This window comes from Rhipicephalus sanguineus, chromosome 11, assembly GCF_013339695.2.
Source record: "Rhipicephalus sanguineus isolate Rsan-2018 chromosome 11, BIME_Rsan_1.4, whole genome shotgun sequence".
Lineage (NCBI taxonomy): Eukaryota > Metazoa > Arthropoda > Arachnida > Ixodida > Ixodidae > Rhipicephalus > Rhipicephalus sanguineus.
In genome coordinates, this window is record NC_051186.1 from 135498321 (window position 1) to 135519711 (window position 21391).

General features: G+C 46.6%; 1 protein-coding gene across 1 annotated transcript in view; it reads right to left on the bottom strand.

Moving 5' to 3' along the window:
• Positions 1-21391, bottom strand: part of LOC119374618 (isoaspartyl peptidase/L-asparaginase) — a 77805-nt gene that overhangs the window by 6463 nt on the left and 49951 nt on the right. The window contains exon 5 of the mRNA XM_037644783.2: positions 7830-8059. Within this exon, the coding sequence (XP_037500711.1) occupies positions 7830-8059 (230 nt within the window). The remainder of the gene's footprint in view (positions 1-7829; positions 8060-21391) is intronic.

Sequence of the window (21391 nt, forward strand, 5' to 3'; positions counted from 1 at the left end):
ATGGCGTCTTCGTCTTCAGGTGAGCGCTCGACATCCTCCAGCTTTTCCGACGACACGCCGAGAGAGCTCGTGACGAATTTCACTAACAAATGGCTGTGTAAGCCTGCGACGGCCGCTCGAATAATCAAATGGCCGTCACAGAAGGCACGGAAGGTTCACAAACCAAAACTAAATTTGAAACGCGCGCCGAACCGGACTACTTCGCGGAGCAGTACATGTGCAGTAGCTCCGCCCCCGTAGCCTTTCCTTCATTGCCAAGAAAAGTTGTCCGCAAGTATAGACATTTTTACCCAAATAAAAGTTTTCAGTGAGTGCACTGCTTGGTTCTGCAACAATTTTTTTTTTTCGTTTGAATAGCCAACTGATTTTTCAGATCGCCTCACACTTACCTACCGCTCTACTACCTGCTCAATAAAGTCATGTGAGTGCTTTGTGATAAAAGCTACTCACAAGACTTCTGTTTATCCAAACCGAGGCGAAAACAGCGCACAGAGACGAGAACAAACAGACACAAGAAAAGGCACAGACACAGCGCCTGTGTCTGTGCCTTTTCTTGTGTCTATTCATTTTCGTCTCTACACGCTGTTTTCGCCTCGGTATGAACAACCAACTAGCTCGAAACATGTTATTCCTGTTTAACCAAAGCATAACGGTGACTGCCGCACAAGGTGTTGCTTGATTCTTCGGACATATAATGTCGCAAGACAGGAAATGTGGTGACCATGGAAAAAGCTGCCATGATAATGTTTGTGGCTCCACTTCCACAAAGGCCACGCCAGTGGTACGAGCGCAGAGTAACTATTTTAGCAGCCATATGTCGTAAATCAATCAATTCAAGGACCAATGAAAATCTGAAATTTCCCAAGTGCACAATTAGCACGACAGAACCGACAGATCTGTATACTAAATTATTTGCGAGTGCACGCTGGACTTGATTATCTCAGGGAGCTTTGAGAAGGGCCGGAGACGTGACAACTCTCTTCTCACAGGGTGGTGACAGCGGCAATTGGCATATTGACGACAAGTTCTCTTAGTCGTAGCTCCTAATGTTGCACAAGACTTTTCTTGCTGTTTCAAGCAACTTGGATGGTCATGTTTTGGAGCATAGTAGTAGCAGTTTCTTTCATTCGTAGCATGGACATAGCAGCTTTAACGAACTGTAGCAGCATTCCCATCACCGTATTAGTGAAGAAGAGGTATGGATCTCTATGGTTCTGCATCGATTATTATCGTTTGAACAAAATCACGAAGAAGTATGTGCAACCCCTCCCAAGGATAGACGACACGTTGGGCCGGCTGTGCATTGCACGATACTTCATTTTACCCAATCTGCAGCGTAAACACATAAGTGCTGAAAGAAAGGTAATGCAGTGAAGGAAGGAAGGCAAAGAGGGATGCACGAGTCCTTCTTTGCCTTCCTTCCTTCAGTGCATTACGTTTCCTTCAGTGCTTGCGCTGCAGGTTGTGTCAAGAGTACATCAACCAACTCGCCTACACCGCAGTTCTTCTTCAATGCTTCTTGTTGATGCACTTGAAGATGGGCTACTGGCAAATTGAAGTCGACGAGCGGGATCGAGAGAAGACCACTTTCATCATGCCAGGCGGCCTGTTCGAGTTTGCCATTGGGACCTGCAACGTTCCAACGCATAATGGACACAGTATTGGCTGGCCTAAAATGGCAGTCCTGTCTAGTCTACTTGGATGATGTCATTTTTGCTGCGAATTTCAGTGATCACCTTAGGCAAATTGAGACAGTGTTCTGGGCAATCAAGTCATCCAAGCTCACTGTGAAACCAGAAAACTGCCATTTCACGTACAAAGAGTTACTGTTCCTGGGACACGTCATCAGCCACACTGGAGTTTGCCCAGACCCTCAGAAGACTGCAGCCATCACAAACTTTCCTCAGCCCGTCGATAAGAAGGCAGCACACTGGTTCCTCAGTCTTTGTGCCTATTATTGACGCTTCATCAAAAAGTTCTCCCGCATCGCCACACCACTGACATTTCTCACGAAATCGAATGTAGAGTGCAGTCGCCGCCCATTGTTTCTCATTTCGATGAACAAGCAATACCACCGCCCATTGTTTCTCATTTCAATGAACAAGTAGACACCGAAATTCACGCCAACACAAGCTGTGTCAGGCTCGACATGGTGCTTGTATAGATAGGAGACTGTCTTGAAAGGGCCATTGCTTATGCTAGCCTGAAGCCAACTATTTAACGACGGAAAAGGAATGCCTTGCCATTACAGTTGAAACCCGCAATAACGAAATCGGCGGGGAAAGCACAAAATTTCGCTCTTGCGGGAATTTCGTTGGCGCGAGAATGCGGCAGAAAAGACATGGAATTTACAAAAAACACATTTATTTCCAAAAGTCAGTAAGTTTGCTTTGGCGGGCCTTACCATGCAGTAATTCCATGCCACAGAGACGACCATGTGCGCGCAAAACCGACAAAGCCAAGCACAGAGCCAAGACAACGAACGAAACTCCATGAGGAATGTGGATTTGGCTATGTAGTCCGCGATAACAAGCAGGTGTTTCGGCAAGCCATCATCATCATTGTCGCCAGCTTTATGTTTTTTTTTGTAAACAATGATGGCGGCTGCTTCTCAAGTGCACTGTAGCGATAGTTTTGCACAATTTAAGTGTAGCACGAATGCATTTCAGCAGTTTTCGAATGTAGTTAATAGAGCAGATTATTGCGCACTCGTGTTTCAAAAATTTCGTTAATGAGGGACTGCGGTATGAATATCTTTCGTAGTCGCGAGTTACGAAATGCATTGACTCCTATGGGCGTTCGCCGGTGCTCCGAAAATATTTCGTTGTGGTGAGAATTTCGTTCCCTCGGGATTTCGTTATCGCGGGTTTCGACTGTATTTGGGCAATGCCAAAGTTTTGCCTCTACCTTTACAACAGGCCTTTCAAAGTGGTGAATGACCATCAGGCATTGTGCTGGCTGACCTTTCAGATTGCCTTGCACGATGAAGTGTAAAATTCCAAGAATTCAACGTCACTATGGCGTACAGGTCCAGGTGGAAGCACTCAGATGCCGACTGCTACTCCCACGCCCCTATCGACCTGCCGCCTTAAGACGAACAAGATGAGGACACTGATGAAAACTGAAGAGGACGATGCACGGCAGAGCGTGTGAGGCATGGGCGTGGGACAGCGCCGCTAGAGAAAGGAAGCAGCTAAGCTCGATTAATAAACCATAACCGAAGGGGACGTCAATCTCTCTATAGAGTCTTCTACATAATTTTGTGCCATGAAACCTGGAAGAAGACTGACGTCCTGCTCCGAAGATGGACCGCCTGCGACGCAGCAGAGGAATAGTTTGAGTCCTACAAAGCTCATCACGTCCGCTACCGAAGCTCTACAAGCAGAGAATCCTCCGACTGACTTGCAAGTCGTCTTGGATGACCTCCAGGACAAAGACACGACACTTGCAGATCTCAACCAAAAGATTGCGGATCTCACAACCGACGGCGCCGAGTATGAAGAGGAAGTGACAGTGGCTCTCGAATATCACGGCAAGATCCGCAACACTATGACCCAGTGATCGCAACCCAGTGCTCAACTGTTGTTGCTGAATGGTCATCTTTGCATCATGTGTAAATAAACACGCCTGATCCGTAACATATTTTGGTGGAGACACTACATACATGACACTTGGTTCCACAACTGGCTGATCTACGCTGAAGCCACCACCTTGCTGGGCTGCACCCATTAGTGCTGGTGGTCGAGATGTGTCACACATTAAAGACAGAACTTGGAATGCCCACAGCTGCAGCCCCTCCACCAGTTACTGTGACCCTTCAGCATCTGCTCCAACAGCCGTGGATGAGTGGCTCACATACTACAAATGGTTAAGCAGCTACCATAATTGGGAAGGGTCAACTCGGCTGTATAACATTGTGTTAGACAGCCGTGTTAAACATCGTGTTTTGCTTAATGGACACGGCATTCATACAGTTTTACGACCACAAGGACACCCTCGCAACTCGGCTTTCTTCCTGTCTCTTAATGTTACGCCTATCATTTTTAATAATAATAATATCTGGGGTTTAACGTCCCAAAACCACGATATGATTATGAGAGACGCCGTAGTGGAGGGCTCCGGAAATTTCGACCACCTGGTGTTCTTTAATGTGCACCTAAATCTAAGTACACGGGCCTCAAACATTTTCGCCTCCATCGAAAATGCAGCCGCCGCGGCCGGGATTCAATCCTGTGACCTTCGGGTCAGCAGTTGAGTGCCATAACCACTAGACCACCGTGGCGGGGGCGCCTATCATTTTTCGTTCCATCACATGTAGCATGGTTCTAAACTCCTCAAGTTTCTTTGTTAGCCTCCAAGTTTCAGCCCCATATGTTAGTACTAGCAGTATACAAAGGTTGTAGTGGTAAACTGCCTGTTGCGATTTGGGAATGTTTGCCTGTGCACTCCAGCGCATCCACATTCTTCAGTAAATTTCCTTTACATCAGTCCCCTGCCAGTAACTGACCTAGGTATACATCCTCTTGTACAGACTCCCAAGAGCTGGTTAGCAATCACTAACCCTTTCTCTTTCACCAGGCTACTAATCATTACATTTGTCTTTCACATGTCTATTTATTTATTCAATACTGTAGGCCTGTTCAGGCCTATACAGCAGAGGGCATACGAAGTACAGAGGACTTCGTGTTGATGAAGAACAGAGGAAGAGGCATAATACATTATAAGCACAGGTGACAACAAAGCAATAAATGAACCATACATTTAAATACTTCAGTCGGCATGTCAGAATTTCTAAACATGTTTAGAAAAAAAAAAAAGATTGCAGCAGTAAAAGAAGCATGCACTTTGTAGACATGGAAATATGAAGAGACATACCACAGCAAAGAAGAAACAGGGAAGTTCATTAAAACAGAAGAGTGTGTAAATACATGGCTGATGCATTATTTTTGCATTTCTTTGAGCACCAAACTCTAGCAGGTTACTGCAGTAACTAAAAATAAGATTCTAGTAGCGGCAAGAATGAGTCAACTGATTTAGCAACATCACTTGGCATTTTGATAGCTAAAGGAACGAATGAATATGTGGGACGAAGGGACATGTGAATTTGTCAGGGTCATTTCTTCTCAAGTGCCGACTGGGAGGTTTCGAGTATTCGTCCTTATTTAGAATCACTAAAATGAAGAAACACAAACCTCAGGCAGCATAACATATTCAACTTTCCTTGCCAAAAAGGACTGGACACGGCAAAGAAAGACACATGCAGAGCACATCAGCGTAAAACTATGAACTGTTTAATGAGGTGATGAGCATGAGATATACACAGAGCTTACACACATGCGCAGAGATGCCCCAGTTATCTAGCATCATAGTCTCTGTATATCTCATGCTCATCACCGCATTAAAAAGTTGATAGATTGCGCTGATGAGTTCTGTATGTGTCTTTCTTTGGTGTGCCCAGTTCTTCTTGTAGTTTGTGCAAGGAAAGTTGGTCATAGGGTAGCAAGTTGGGCGAGTTGGAAAATTCTCATGACGGCCAGCACAAACGGAACACACACAAAAAAAAATTACACCATCTCCTGCTAAAGGGGACCATGAGGCGATGCGAAGCCGGAGAACTTGCACGATCGCGTTCCGATGGCGTTCGTTGGACATGCTACCGACCTCGGGCATGCTACCGACTTCGCATCGTGGAATGCGAAGAGGAACACTACGCGCATCGTGCCTTAATTCCCTCTAGCCTGGCCGTTAATTCCCACAGGGCGAGCGGGAAACGCGGTCGACAGGCGTGCAAGAGGGGGGCAGCGTAGGAGAGGAGAGATAGGGGGAGGGGATGCGCATGCGCTGGCGCTCATTGCGGCGTTGCGCAGGAGAGAATTTCGGCATGTTGAGCCCGCATTTCAGAGGGGTCAACCAAAGCAAGCGCTGGACTGAACGCGCGCAGCGCTCTACCACTTGAAGGAGAGGAGACTAGAAGAGGAGAGTAGCGCATGCGCCACGAGAACGCAGGAGAAGCACAAGCAGCTGCTGGGAGAGAAGTGGAGAGAGTAATGCGCAGCTGTTGGAGAGAGGGAAGGAGGAGAGTTGCGCATGCGTAGTGTGAGTGCGGACGCCCACGCTGTGGGAGATACCCCCAAGCAAGAGATGCTTCGCATCTAAAAAAGAAACGACGACACAGGCGCTGTGTTGTCATTTCTTTTTCTCGTCCGTTTGCGCTGGCCGTCACGAAGGTTGATCATGTTTAAGCCCATTGTCAGCCTTTTCTGAGGCTAGCATATGCTGGCTGGCCAGAGTTGCGACAAAGGCTTGCACATGGAGCACAGTAACGCTCTCCCAACTGGCACTCTTTGAATAAACACATATAAGTACTATACTGTTTTCAATTTTTTTTCTAATATGTTCATCACGTGCTTGTGGTGCGGGTTCCAGACCATTGCTGCATGTTCGAAGATGGGTCTCATAAGTGTTTTGTATGCTGTTAGTTTCACCTGGCAGACGTACTAGCTTGTTTTCGCCTAGTTACTTGAATGCTCGCCGAGAAGTGTGATCAATACGGACATTCAACTTTAAAGAGTGCTTAGAATAACAGAGAGCTGAGCTAGTTGGTAAGTATTCATCCTAAAAAGACAGGGCGTGCAAACACGGACACAAGAAAGAAGTCAGGACACCACAAACGCCGACTAACAACTGAAGAGACGCACAACGGCTGAAAAGAAAGAAGGCACGAAAACTTATCTGCGCATGCCCATGCAACAGGCGAACATATCAATCCGGCACGCGTGGCGGTCTACGTGGAAGATAACTGTTAAGGCATTTGATTTCATCTTTATGCAAGTTAATCGACGGTTGGCTCACGCATGCGCTACCACTATTCTCGATATGCCATGCTTCAATCATCAGGCGCGTTTCTTCATTTCTATGCCGGTACATTACTGCGCATTCATCAAATTTTGGCGTGCACTTACAATCTCGACAATGTAAAGAAAGATTAGAAGGTGAGCCTCCTGTTAGCGACCTCTTATGTTCCAACAATCTCTGGTTAATGCATCGGCCCGTCTGTCCTACGTAGGTTAAAGAGTGCAGTAACGTGACCTTCAAGTATTTTACTGCATCCACCTGTTTGATATCTGTACCGAAAAGTGTTTATTCGAAATGCAGAGGTGTCTTTCTATGAGTAATCGTAATGGACATTGTTTTATTGGTGTTAATTTAAATGCATGCCATAGTTATTACATTAGTTGCAATTATTCTCTAGTGATTGGTTAAGCTTTACTTGGTCTTCCACTTTATTAGCCGGAGTGTACATAACACAATCATCTGTTAAAGAGCCTCACTGTAACACTTGGATCCATACAAGTATAAAATGTTGTTTACAAAAATGAGGAATAGTGTTGGTACTAGCACAGAAGATCCCCATAGTACACCAGAAAACACTCCAACACAGTCCAGCTCAGCATTATTAAAGCTGGCATACTGCATGCAGCTGGCTAGACAAGCTGCAACCAATAAGACAATTTTTGAATGAACGCCAAATTATTCAAATTTTTCTATGAGTAACAAATGTAAGATGCGGTCGAATGCCTTAGAAAAAAATAAATAAACATTGCATCTGTTTGCTGCCAAAAATGAACAGCTGTAGCAAAGTCATGAGCGATTTCTATAAGCTGTGAAGTGCTTGAAAACCCCCAGCGAAAGCAGTGTTGGTTGGGGTAAGGCAAGTTATTATTCTCTAAGCGATTCATCATTATTTATGACATGCAACATATTTAGCCCTAGGAGTTTAGTCTTCTTTGTTTAAGTGGTGCGTAAATAAACGTATCATGGATACTGACCGGCTTGCAAGCGCACGGCCATGTCGTAGGCCAGGCAGGACCTTGCAATTGCCTCGCCATGGCCTGTTGTGGAGACGGCACACACCGAGTCGTCAGCAAATCCACCAGCACCCACAAGAGGGCTGTCACCCACCCGCCCGCAACGTTGGCCCGTCAGGCCACCTGTTGATGTGGCACATGCCACATGGCCGGCTGCATCGACTGCCACAGCACCAACAGTGTCATGCTCCCTGCGCGGAGGTCAGGCCATCACTACGTGCAGAATATGAATGAGAACTAGGGCTAGTTGGTGTAGCATTACGAATCAAACAGCGGATGTCCAGGACACAGAAAGGGAGCTGTCGTGTGTTCCCTTTCTGTGTCCTGTTCGTTTATGTGCGCTGTACTATTCATAAGGAGCAATGTTGCATTGCAATAATTAGAACCACCATTTCAAGCACAAGAAGCAACACCGACACTTACGCTAGCCTAATCTTTTTAATTACCGGGTCACTTGACCAACAGCTCTTCAACAATTTGCCAGAACCCTTTTATGACCATTACGTTGCAGTCTATGAAATAAAATATTGTTTTGCTAGTTATTGTGATACCATTTATATGGACAATCCAGGCACATTTTTGTCGTCACTGTGAGGTTCCATATATACGAGGGTTGTACCAAAAGTAAGGTTTTCAGCAAAGGAAAAACATATATAACCAACCATGTCACCCGCTGCCCATGCGCACCGTCGTAGTTGCAAAATCCGGAGCTATCACGCCATATCCGCTGCTACCCCTTTCTTTCAGAAGTGTCGCTTCTTTTTCGGAAACTAGTTAATGACAGGTGGCTGATACAAGATGACTCCCTGATGTGGATGTGATACGCCTCTGCAAACTTTCGTGTGGTGCGATCACAGTGCCTAACAGAATGACTGTATCCAAAAAGTGTACTTCGCAGCCACACTGCGCGAAATGCATCGCCAAATGCGTCAGCGGCCTTCCCTTCAAAGACGAGAGGTGCACCAGCGACCAGTCTGCCCCACATACGCTCGTCCACATGTTAAAGGTATACAATAAACAAGGTTAGATGCACATGGAACAAAACTAACCTCGTGCTTAACATTGCAGGTTCGTGTGCTTCCTCATCCTACAGCATCCAGCTTATTTCCAACCATGGAGCACAGCTTGGCCAGTTTATTTTTGGCCGTAAAAACAATATTCAGCCCATACCTATGAGCAGTCTTTTTTATTCGATGTGACAGCGCATGTACGTACGGTATCACCGCTAGTCTGCCTCATTCGCGCTCCTGCTGGCGGTGTTGGCTGCCTTTAATATGCTTAATTAGGCGCCTGCAGATTACCTGCAATACAGACTCACCATTTGGCACAAGAGAGCTTCAGGGAGCAGGTACTAAGGCTAAAACACGCCAGCTTCCCTGAGTCTGACATAACATTACAGTCCACCCAAATTTCTCCATAATCTCCTGTGTTTGACGAGTGTTGTCGTGAAGAAGCACTACTCCCTCCGTCAGTCGTCCTTTCCGGCGATTCTCGTTTGCTCGCCGGAGTTTGGTCAATGTTTCACAATATCTGAGTTTATTGTCGTCCCAGCTTGCATGAAATCGATGAGGAGTACCCCCTTCCGATCCCAAAACACAGTCACCATAACCTTTCCTGCCGACTGCATTTGTTTGAATTTCTTTGGTGGCGGTGAACCAGAGTGATGCCACTGACGAGATTGTTGTTTTGTTTTGGGGGTGTAATGAAACACCCACATTTCATCTCCCGTGACGATAGAGTCCAACAACTTCTCCTTGTTGCCTCCCCTCACATTGATGAAGAAACTTGCGAGCACAGTCAAGGCGTTGCTTCTTGCGTCTGTCAGTCAGCATCAGGGGGACCCAGCGAGCACACAGCTTGCGATAGCCCAACGTTTCTATTAGTTCTTTCAATTGTGCCGTGGTTAGCTTCAGAAATGTGTTCAACAAGTTCACGGACAGTGACCCTCCGATCTTTCAGCAGCTCACTGTTGATCTTCTGGATAATCACATCCGAAACCGGCGGTCTTCCACTCCGTTCATCATGAACTTCCGTGCGACCCTCAGCAAAAGCCCTACACCATTTGCGGACATGCTGAACAGACATGCACTCTTCACCATAAACCTCAGTCAGCTGCCGATGAATCTCCACGGGCGGTAACTTCCTTGCGTGGAGAAAACGGATTAGTGCTCGAACCTCGCACTTGGTGGGAGCGGCGATCAAAACTTCCATCTCTGACGGCTGCCAAACGAACAATGAGCGACGTAGCAAATCGTGGACGGGCGGGCTCGAGAGAGGGGGAACCACTGTGCATGGCACTGTTGTCGGATTTAGCCTAGCACCTTCCCTCGAGGCTGTAGCTCAGTAGGAACTTTACTTTTGGTACAACCCTCGACACACACACGCACGCACACAAACACACACACACATAATATATATATATATATATATATATATATATATATATATATATATATATATATATATATATATATATATATATATATGTACATATACATATACTCTGGCGGCACACGCTCTGCATTTTAGTTTTCTACAAAAAAATCCTTAATATAGACCATATTTTCCACTTTTAAGGCAGTCTAAAAAACCGCACGGAAGCACAAAAATCGATAGAGCATATGGCCCCACCCAGACGATTGAAGCGCGGCAGCCGATTGCCTCCGCGACTAAAGAAATAGTCCCGCTCATGCACGCGTTGATGTTTTCCGAAGGCGGAGCCACACCGGCTGTCCCGCTCATGACGTCAATCCCGAGTGCACGCCCACTGGTGCACGCTTGTGTTCATCCGCCTTTGAGGAGGAAATGCCGCTGCCTTCTAAAGTTGTACCCGACTATAGGAAGAACAGATTTCTTGACAAAGCATTTTATGAGCCATGTTTTCGATGATGATGATGATTAGTGGGGTTTTGTGGTGCAAGGACCATGGGTGGCTAGAGTGTACTAGATAGAGGTAGTGGGGCGAGGGAGAGCTGGCGGCAATGGCGCGCAGTGAAGCTCAAAGTACGGAAATTTTAACCTGCCGCGTGGTGGCGTTGCTGTGCCTTTCACCTGGCACTGGCGACGCGCATGCCGGGCGTTGCCGGGCGTGATCATTTGGAATGTTTGGCACGCCTCGACTTGTTCTGCTGAACTTCTTCGCGTTAGCGTCTTGAATTGAGCTGGTTGGTACATACTCAATTTTGAACGAAGAAACAGCGCTAGAACAGGACGAAGACGAGAGGACGCAACCACGGCGCTGACGAACAGCCATATTCTATTGCGTTTGCACGTCAGTATATACAGGGGAAAACACAATCAGTATACACATCGGGGACCGTGAGCGGTCACGGTCGGTGAACAGTCATCCGGTAGATCACTGTAGGAAATGTGATTGCGAACCAGTTTTTAAAGATTGTGAAGTTCTAGGCACTTTATGTAGAGCAACGCCAACGTGAAATATTTGAGGCTTTTTGCATCCAGATAAGTGGAGACTGTTGTGTTAGCGCAGCTTCGCTATCACTTTGCAAAAATGAAATGTATCTCAAAACGCTGATTTGGCAATGTTACAGCGCTATCTTGTACCCCGATGTGTATACTGATTGTGTTTTCCCCGGTGTATATTGACGTGCAAACGCAATAAAATATATGTTTGTTAGTCAGCGCCGTGTTTGTGTCCTCTCGTCTTCGTGCTGTTCTAGCGCTGTTTCTTCGTTCAATATTCTTCGCGTTATCGCGAAGGCCTGCTTTCCCCACTGCGGCAGACCTAGTTAACTTTCTCGATTACCTGGGCAAATGGGAAGCCTGCAGTCCAGGAAAGACGGGATTTCTAAGTGACTCCACGGCGACAGGACTGAGAGTCACCATTGCCAGCACTCTCTCATTACTTCAATACCTTGCAGAATCACTTGGATTCAAGTACATGCTGACTTCGCGTCTCAGTACAGACCCCATAGAGCACCACTTCGGTATTGTTCGACAGTCCAGTGGCTGTAACGCTCACCCGTCGCCAGAGCAGTTTCTGATCACTGTGAACTGCCTTTCATTCTACAATATCGCCAGAAGTGTTGGTGTTGCCAATGCAAATCCCGACATCGTCAGTTCACTGCTTAATGCGCACGACAGGACACACCAAAGAAAATCGATGACCTGCTCGTGCAAGGCAACTTGTATGAAGCAAAGAAATGTTTGGTTTCAATCCCAGCTCCTTGCAGTCACCACTTGTCTTAGTTGTGGAAAAGAGTGACTCACGACTGGTCTACTACATGGCAGGTTATGTAGCCAGGAAATGTGTTTTGAAGTTTGGCTGTTCATCATGCAGGGACCTTCTTATAAGTCCAAGTGAGGCAGCAGAGAATCGGCTCTCGTCAGGGTTCACAGAGCAGTGTGACTGGGGCGGTCTTCTATATCCATCAAAGGAGCTTTACATTTTCATCTCTACACTTGAGGACCTATTCACAGAATGTTTTAGTGTCAGCAAGCTTCACACAAACAGCATATCCAATGTTGTGGCCCTTGTGAGCAAGAACTTTCTTCCTTCCAACACCGTGGGCTGCACAATTCACAGTGAATAATAATAATATGTGGGGTTTAACGTCCCAAAACCACGGTATCATTATGAGAGACGCCGTAGTGGAGGGCTTCAGAAATTTCGACCACCTGGGGTTCTTTAACCTGCACCTAAATCTAAGTACACGGGCCAACATTTTCGCCACAATTCACAGTGAGGAAGTTAGTCTCAAAGTTGTTTCTTTTTATGTTCTTACGCGCCTGCACTTTTTGGTTAAAGGCCTGAACAGTGCTAACAGCACTAAGCGTCAGAGGGCCAAGCACCCTAAACTGAGCAGGACTACTTAGATGAAAATTGTGCGCAAATTCATGACCCTTCAACTCGCTCACGTGCATTTGTTGCCGATGTATCCTGTTGTAAATGAAATGTTCCTGCTTGTTTTCAAAAGCAATAAGCAGTTTTGGCAGACTGAATTGTTAAAAAGTACGCGGATTCACTTCAAAGACTGGATAAGAGCGCAGGCACATCAATAGGTTGGCAGGCGGCCGACCCAGCGCGCTTGCGGCGCCCAGGTGAAAGTCGCAGTGGCGCCATCTTCCGTCGTCGATGCAAGTGGCCTCAGCGGAGAGCTCGCCCTCACCCCACTACCCCTATCTAGTACACTCTATGGGTGGCCAAAGAGCGCCATGTCTATTATGTGGTGTTAGCGATGACCAATGATTACGATGACCGGGTGTATTGTGGCTGTATAGAGGCCTAAAATCACGTGCTTTAAAGAAGCGTAAAAGATGTGTATACAGTATAAAATTATGGCAGTGACAAGTGGTGTGATCTATGGGTGTGGGATAAATGACAAGTGAGCATGGTATTTACAAGTGAGAGGTGGGATAACAGCACGAATGCTTCCTCAAGGCCTTTGCGACCAAAGGCCGGGAGGCAGGTGCTTCCTTTGATAGAGTTACCGCAGCAGCAGCCTCAATCATGAGGCCGCGCTACGGAGCGCCTGGAAAAATAACGTTGAAGTTATGGACATCTTTTAGAAATTCGAAGAGAGACTGATATTTAAAAAGTGGTTCTCTGCCAATGAACATACCGGGATGAAGTGGGAACTGCAGGTATATTGATGAAAAATGCTTTTTTCTGAGAGCGTCTAGTTCCGTGCATTGCAGTAGGGTGTGGAGTACAGTTAGTGGATCGCCACAGTGATCACACAGAGGTGGATCGCCTCCGGACAAAAGATATGAATGTGTACTATGTGTGTGGCCTATCCTCAGTCTGCAAAGTGTAACTTCTGTGTAGCGTGACTTCGATACCGGCGGCCAATTACCCAGATGCGGTTTGACAACGTGTAGCTTATTTCTTGTCTGCGTATCCCATGTGCTCTGCCAAAAGGCCCTGAGCTTTCTTTTGAGGAAGGGTTTTAAGTCTAGTGGGGGAACAGCTACGAGTGTATTGGGACTGTTTTCGTGGGCGGATACTGCTAGGCGATCCGCCAACACGTTGCCTGGAATCTCGCGGTGCCCTGGCACCCAGCACACTACAACATGTTGTTCGAGTGTGTATATAGCGCATAAAAGAGAGTATAGCGAGACAAGGACAGGGTTTTTGTGTTTTTTCAGAGTTTTTAAAGCTTTTACCACGCTTAGGGAATCCGTGTATATCACTGCCTTTTGTAGATTTAATTGTTTTATGTGTTTAACGGCCGCAAGTATGGCGTAAGCTTCCGCGGTGAAGATACTTGAATTAGGGTGCAGAATACCGGAATCGGAAAAAGATGGACCAACGGCTGCGTACGACACAGAAGTATCCGACTTTGAGGCGTCTGTAAAGAATTCTGGACAAGTGTACTTGTGCTGGAGTTCGAGGAAGTGTGTACGGATATGTGCAAGTGGCGCGTGCTTGGTAACTTCCACGAAGGAAACATCACAATCTATAAGCTGCCACTGCCACAGCGCGAGATGTGGAGCGGGAGCCATTAGACAGTGTTCGAGAAGTGGCACACCGGTTTCTTCAGCTAGGCCCCTCACACGAAGTGAGTAGGGCTGTCTCATCGAAGGTTGGTTGTGAAAAAGTTCAGAACTGGACAAATCATTAATTGTAGTATGTGAGGGGTGTTCATTGCTTGCGTTCACCTTGAGGAAATATACAAAAGACAGGTAAGATCTCTGGAGGTGTAACGACCACTCATTCGATTCAACGTAAAGGCTTTCTAGGGGGCTAGTACGAAAGGCACCCGTAGAAAGACGAATGCCCAAATGGTGGACTGGGTCAAGCATCTTCAAAGCACTTGGTGTCGCAGAGTGATAGATTATCGCCCCGTAATCTAGGCGCGTGCGTACAAGGCTTTTATAAAGGTTCATCAGGCACTTCCTGTCACTACCCCACACAGTGCGTGACAACACTTTTAGAATGTTCATGGTTTTTATGCACTTGTTTTTTATGTACTTAATGGGTGGTATAAACGTAAGTTTTGTGTCTAGAATTAGCCCTAGGAACTTGTGCTCTCTTTTTACCGACAAACGCTCACCATGTAGGTCAATGTCTGGATCGGGATGAAGGCCTCTCTTTCTGGAGAATAGGACGCAAGTGCTTTTTTGTGCATTCAGTGTAAACCCATTCTCGTCTGCCCATTTAGAGACCTTGTTCAAGCCCAGCTGGACCTGCCGCTCACACATTGAAAGGTTGCACGATTTATAACCGATCTGCACGTCGTCCACATATGTGCAATAAAACATGTTTCGTGGAATGCACAGACGTAGCGAATTCATTTTTATAATAAAAAGTGTGCAACTCAGGACACCACCTTGCGGCACTCCAGTTTCCTGGACAAATATTCTGGACAAGACATCACCCACTCGAACACGGAATGTGCGATTGGACAAGTAGCTTTCGATTATGGTCAGCATCTTTCCTCGGACACCTAAGTGTGAGAGGTCTCGCAGTATGCCAAAACGCCATGTGGTGTCGTAAGCCTTTTCCATATCGAGGAACACCGAAAGAAAGAATTGCTTGTGGACAAAAGCGTCGCGAATTTGTGCCTCGATACGGATAAGGTGGTCAGAGGTAGATCTACCCTCTCGAAAACCACACTGGTATGGGTCAAGTGATTTGTTTGCTTCGAGTGAAGGAAAGAAGATGATTCTTAAGGGCTCGTTTTCTTTGTTAGACACAATATTAATTATAACTAACAGACAATAACGCCAAGGAAAGTATAGGGGGTGTTATGTGTAGTATTTAGAATATAAATGTGAAGAAAGTAAAGTGGACGAAAAGATAACCTGCCGCCGGCAGGGACCGAACCTGCGACCTTCGAATAACGCGTCCGATGCTCTACCACTGAGCTACGGCGGCGGTCATCCTCCCGTCCACTTTATGGGGTATATATGTGCATTTAAACCTTGGAGTGTTAGTCAGCGCCAATCGCAGCCATGGCGGCGAGTGTGGAACACTCTTTTTCTGCCTTTCTGGCGTCACGTAGCACGTGATCTTTTTACGAGCTGGCAGCTGACCAATAATCCCTCGCATACTACCTGAAGGCATCAAGTCTGCCAGAACGAGACCCTTGCTATGAATGAAGGAAAGAAGATGATTCTTAAGGGCTCGTTTTCTTTGTTAGACACAATATTAATTATAACTAACAGACAATAACGCCAAGGAAAGTATAGGGGGTGTTATGTGTAGTATTTAGAATATAAATGTGAAGAAAGTAAAGTGGACGAAAAGATAACCTGCCGCCGGCAGGGACCGAACCTGCGACCTTCGAATAACGCGTCCGATGCTCTACCACTGAGCTACGGCGGCGGTCATCCTCCCGTCCACTTTATGGGGTATATATGTGCATTTAAACCTTGGAGTGTTAGTCAGCGCCAATCGCAGCCATGGCGGCGAGTGTGGAACACTCTTTTTCTGCCTTTCTGGCGTCACGTAGCACGTGATCTTTTTACGAGCTGGCAGCTGACCAATAATCCCTCGCATACTACCTGAAGGCATCAAGTCTGCCAGAACGAGACCCTTGCTATGAATGAAGGAAAGAAGATGATTCTTAAGGGCTCGTTTTCTTTGTTAGACACAATATTAATTATAACTAACAGACAATAACGCCAAGGAAAGTATAGGGGGTGTTATGTGTAGTATTTAGAATATAAATGTGAAGAAAGTAAAGTGGACGAAAAGATAACCTGCCGCCGGCAGGGACCGAACCTGCGACCTTCGAATAACGCGTCCGATGCTCTACCACTGAGCTACGGCGGCGGTCATCCTCCCGTCCACTTTATGGGGTATATATGTGCATTTAAACCTTGGAGTGTTAGTCAGCGCCAATCGCAGCCATGGCGGCGATTGGCGTTATTCGAAGGTCGCAGGTTCGGTCCCTGCCGGCGGCAGGTTATCTTTTCGTCCACTTTACTTTCTTCACATTTATATTCTAAATACTACACATAACACCCCCTATACTTTCCTTGGCGTTATTGTCTGTTAGTTATAATTAATATTGTGTCTAACAAAGAAAACGAGCCCTTAAGAATCATCTTCTTTCCTTCATTCATAGCAAGGGTCTCGTTCTGGCAGACTTGATGCCTTCAGGTAGTATGCGAGGGATTATTGGTCAGCTGCCAGCTCGTAAAAAGATCACGTGCTACGTGACGCCAGAAAGGCAGAAAAAGAGTGTTCCACACTCGCCGCCATGGCTGCGATTGGCGCTGACTAACACTCCAAGGTTTAAATGCACATATATAGCCCATAAAGTGGACGGGAGGATGACCGCCGCCGTAGCTCAGTGGTAGAGCATCGGACGCGTTATTCGAAGGTCGCAGGTTCGGTCCCTGCCGGCGGCAGGTTATCTTTTCGTCCACTTTACTTTCTTCACATTTATATTCTAAATACTACACATAACACCCCCTATACTTTCCTTGGCGTTATTGTCTGTTAGTTATAATTAATATTGTGTCTAACAAAGAAAACGAGCCCTTAAGAATCATCTTCTTTCCTTCATTCATAGCAAGGGTCTCGTTCTGGCAGACTTGATGCCTTCAGGTAGTATGCGAGGGATTATTGGTCAGCTGCCAGCTCGTAAAAAGATCACGTGCTACGTGACGCCAGAAAGGCAGAAAAAGAGTGTTCCACACTCGCCGCCATGGCTGCGATTGGCGCTGACTAACACTCCAAGGTTTAAATGCACATATATACCCCATAAAGTGGACGGGAGGATGACCGCCGCCGTACCTCAGTGGTAGAGCATCGGACGCGTTATTCGAAGGTCGCAGGTTCGGTCCCTGCCGGCGGCAGGTTATCTTTTCGTCCACTTTACTTTCTTCACATTTATATTCTAAATACTACACATAACACCCCCTATACTTTCCTTGGCGTTATTGTCTGTTAGTTATAATTAATATTGTGTCTAACAAAGAAAACGAGCCCTTAAGAATCATCTTCTTTCCTTCATTCATAGCAAGGGTCTCGTTCTGGCAGACTTGATGCCTTCAGGTAGTATGCGAGGGATTATTGGTCAGCTGCCAGCTCGTAAAAAGATCACGTGCTACGTGACGCCAGAAAGGCAGAAAAAGAGTGTTCCACACTCGCCGCCATGGCTGCGATTGGCGCTGACTAACACTCCAAGGTTTAAATGCACATATATACCCCATAAAGTGGACGGGAGGATGACCGCCACCGTAGCTCAGTGGTAGAGCATCGGACGCGTTATTCGAAGGTCGCAGGTTCGGTCCCTGCCGGCGGCAGGTTATCTTTTCGTCCACTTTACTTTCTTCACATTTATATTCTAAATACTACACATAACACCCCCTATACTTTCCTTGGCGTTATTGTCTGTTAGTTATAATTAATATTGTGTCTAACAAAGAAAACGAGCCCTTAAGAATCATCTTCTTTCCTTCATTCATAGCAAGGGTCTCGTTCTGGCAGACTTGATGCCTTCAGGTAGTATGCGAGGGATTATTGGTCAGCTGCCAGCTCGTAAAAAGATCACGTGCTACGTGACGCCAGAAAGGCAGAAAAAGAGTGTTCCACACTCGCCGCCATGGCTGCGATTGGCGCTGACTAACACTCCGAGGTTTAAATGCACATATATACCCCATAAAGTGGACGGGAGGATGACCGCCGCCGTAGCTCAGTGGTAGAGCATCGGACGCGTTATTCGAAGGTCGCAGGTTCGGTCCCTGCCGGCGGCAGGTTATCTTTTCGTCCACTTTACTTTCTTCACATTTATATTCTAAATACTACACATAACACCCCCTATACTTTCCTTGGCGTTATTGTCTGTTAGTTATAATTAATATTGTGTCTAACAAGAAAACGAGCCCTTAAGAATCATCTTCTTTCCTTCATTCATAGCAAGGGTCTCGTTCTGGCAGACTTGATGCCTTCAGGTAGTATGCGAGGGATTATTGGTCAGCTGCCAGCTCGTAAAAAGATCACGTGCTACGTGACGCCAGAAAGGCAGAAAAAGAGTGTTCCACACTCGCCGCCATGGCTGCGATTGGCGCTGACTAACACTCCAAGGTTTAAATGCACATATATACCCCATAAAGTGGACGGGAGGATGACCGCCGCCGTAGCTCAGTGGTAGAGCATCGGACGCGTTATTCGAAGGTCGCAGGTTCGGTCCCTGCCGGCGGCAGGTTATCTTTTCGTCCACTTTACTTTCTTCACATTTATATTCTAAATACTACACATAACACCCCCTATACTTTCCTTGGCGTTATTGTCTGTTAGTTATAATTAATATTGTTTGCTTCGAGGAAATGTATAAGTCGGCGGTTTATCATCTTTTCAAAAAGTTTACACAGGCAGCTTGTTAGTGCAATGGGCCTGTAGCTCATAACGGAGGATGGGTCCTTGCCCTGTTTTAGAATTGGAATAATAATGGCTTCCTTCCAGGCCGAGGGGATCTCGCCGGAAAACCAAACAGCATTATACAGGGAAAGGAGGGCTTTTTGTGTTTCAGATGGCAAGTGTTTCAGCATTTCGTATACAACACGGTCGGAGCCTGGGGCGGAATTATTGCAGCAATTAAGCGATGCTTGTAGCTCAGCTATGCAGAAAGGTTCATTGTATGCTTCGTGTTTTGTGGACTTGCGCTCTAGTTTCTGTTTTTCGATTCTTGTTTTGTATCTTTGGAAAGCTTCACTATAGTGCGACGAGCTCGACACCTGTTCGAAGTGTGCACCTAGGAAGTTCACCTGGTCTTCCAAGCTGTCGCCTTGTGTGTTTACTAGAGGAAGTGAATGTGCTTGTCGGCCTGCTACCCTGCTAACCATGTTCCAGACTTTGGCCTCCTGTGTATATGAATTAATGCCCGATAAAAACTTCTGCCAACTTTCCCTTCTTGCCTGTCGGCGCGTTCTCCTGCCTTGGGACTTTATGTTCTTAAAACTGTCCAGATTCTCGGCTGTGGGAGATTCCCGAAGCAGCCTCCATGCTTTATTTTGTTTTTTGCGCGCATTTCTACACTCAGTGTTCCACCACGGCACACGTTTTTTGCCGGGCAGTCCAGATGTTTGTGGGATACATTTAATTGCAACATCAATCAGAAAAGCAGTAAAGTATTCTACAGCTTCATTCATGCTTAAAGCACACATGTCGGTCCAACTTAAGAGAGCCATTTTACGAAACTGTTCCCAATCTGCTTTGTCGATTTGCCATTTGGGAACCTGTGGAGGACATTCATTCGCTATTGGTGTGCTCAGAACTATTGGAAAGTGGTCGCTTCCATAAGGGTTATTAACGACTTTCCATTTGAGTAGAGGTACAAGTGATGGAGATGTAATGGTGAGATCTATGGACGAGTAGGTATTGTTAGCGAGGTTATAATATGTTGGCTCTTTCTGATTCAAGAGGCATGCGCCAGAAGAGAAAAGGAATTGTTCGATTAGTCGTCCTCGCGCATCACAGCGAGAGTCACCCCATAGACTGCTATGTGCATTGAAGTCCCCAAGGACCAGATAAGGTTCTGATAGCTCATCTATTAGGGACTGGAATTCATGTTTTTGCAGGTGGTAGTGTGGAGGTATGTAAAGAGAGCAAATGGTGACGAGTTTGTTCAAAAGAACCACTCGAACAGCCACTGCCTCAAGGGACGTTTGGAGAGGTAAGTGTGTACATGCTATTCCTTGACCAACTACAACGGCTACACCACCGGATGACGCCATGGCGTCATCCCGGTCCTTTCGGAAAATGATGTAACTGCGAAGAAAGTTTGTGTGTTTGGATTTTAAGTGTGTTTCTTGTACACACAGCACTTTTGGTGAATGTTTGTGTAAAAGTTCTTGGATATCGTCGAGGTTTTTAAGCAGTCCTCTGACGTTCCATTGTATAATTTGTGTTTCCATATTGGAAGAAAAGTGGTGCTGTGTGTACGAAAAGAAGTGGCTGTTGTTTTAGAGGTAAGTTGGAGCTCAAGTAACAGGGCCGTCCTCGGGCCCCGTTATCGGCTTTTCCGTTCTCTTTGCGCGCTCCAAGGAGCTACGCCGCTCTTTCGGTACCAGGGGTACCAGAGTTGTGTCCATTGCCTCGTTTGAGACACTGGACGCCCGCGTGTGCGAGCTGGTTGTTCGTTTTTCCGACCTCGCCTGGCGAGACGCGGTCGTTTGACCCGACGACCCTGGAGTCACCGAGGTCAGTGGCTTGGTAGGTGGAGAAGTCTTGACTGCTGCCACCACGGGGGCAGCCGCCACGGCCGGTGGCTCACTTTCCGTGGGCCGAGACTGTGGCGGTGGCCGGTGCGGCGCTGCCCCCTGACGCGCCGCATCAGCATACGTTGGACCATGAAAGGCCGAACACCTTCTTTGCGCTTCTTTAAATGAAATATTTTCACGGACCTTCAGGGATATGATGTCTTTTTCCTTTTTCCAATTTGGACATGATCATGAATACGCAGCGTGGTCACCATCGCAGTTCACACAGTGTGGAGTTTCATTGCAGGTGTCCGAGGCATGGCCTTGGACACCGCATTTTGCGCAGGTAGGTTGACCACGGCAGCTCAGAGAGCCATGGCCAAATCTTTGGCACTGAAAGCATCGGC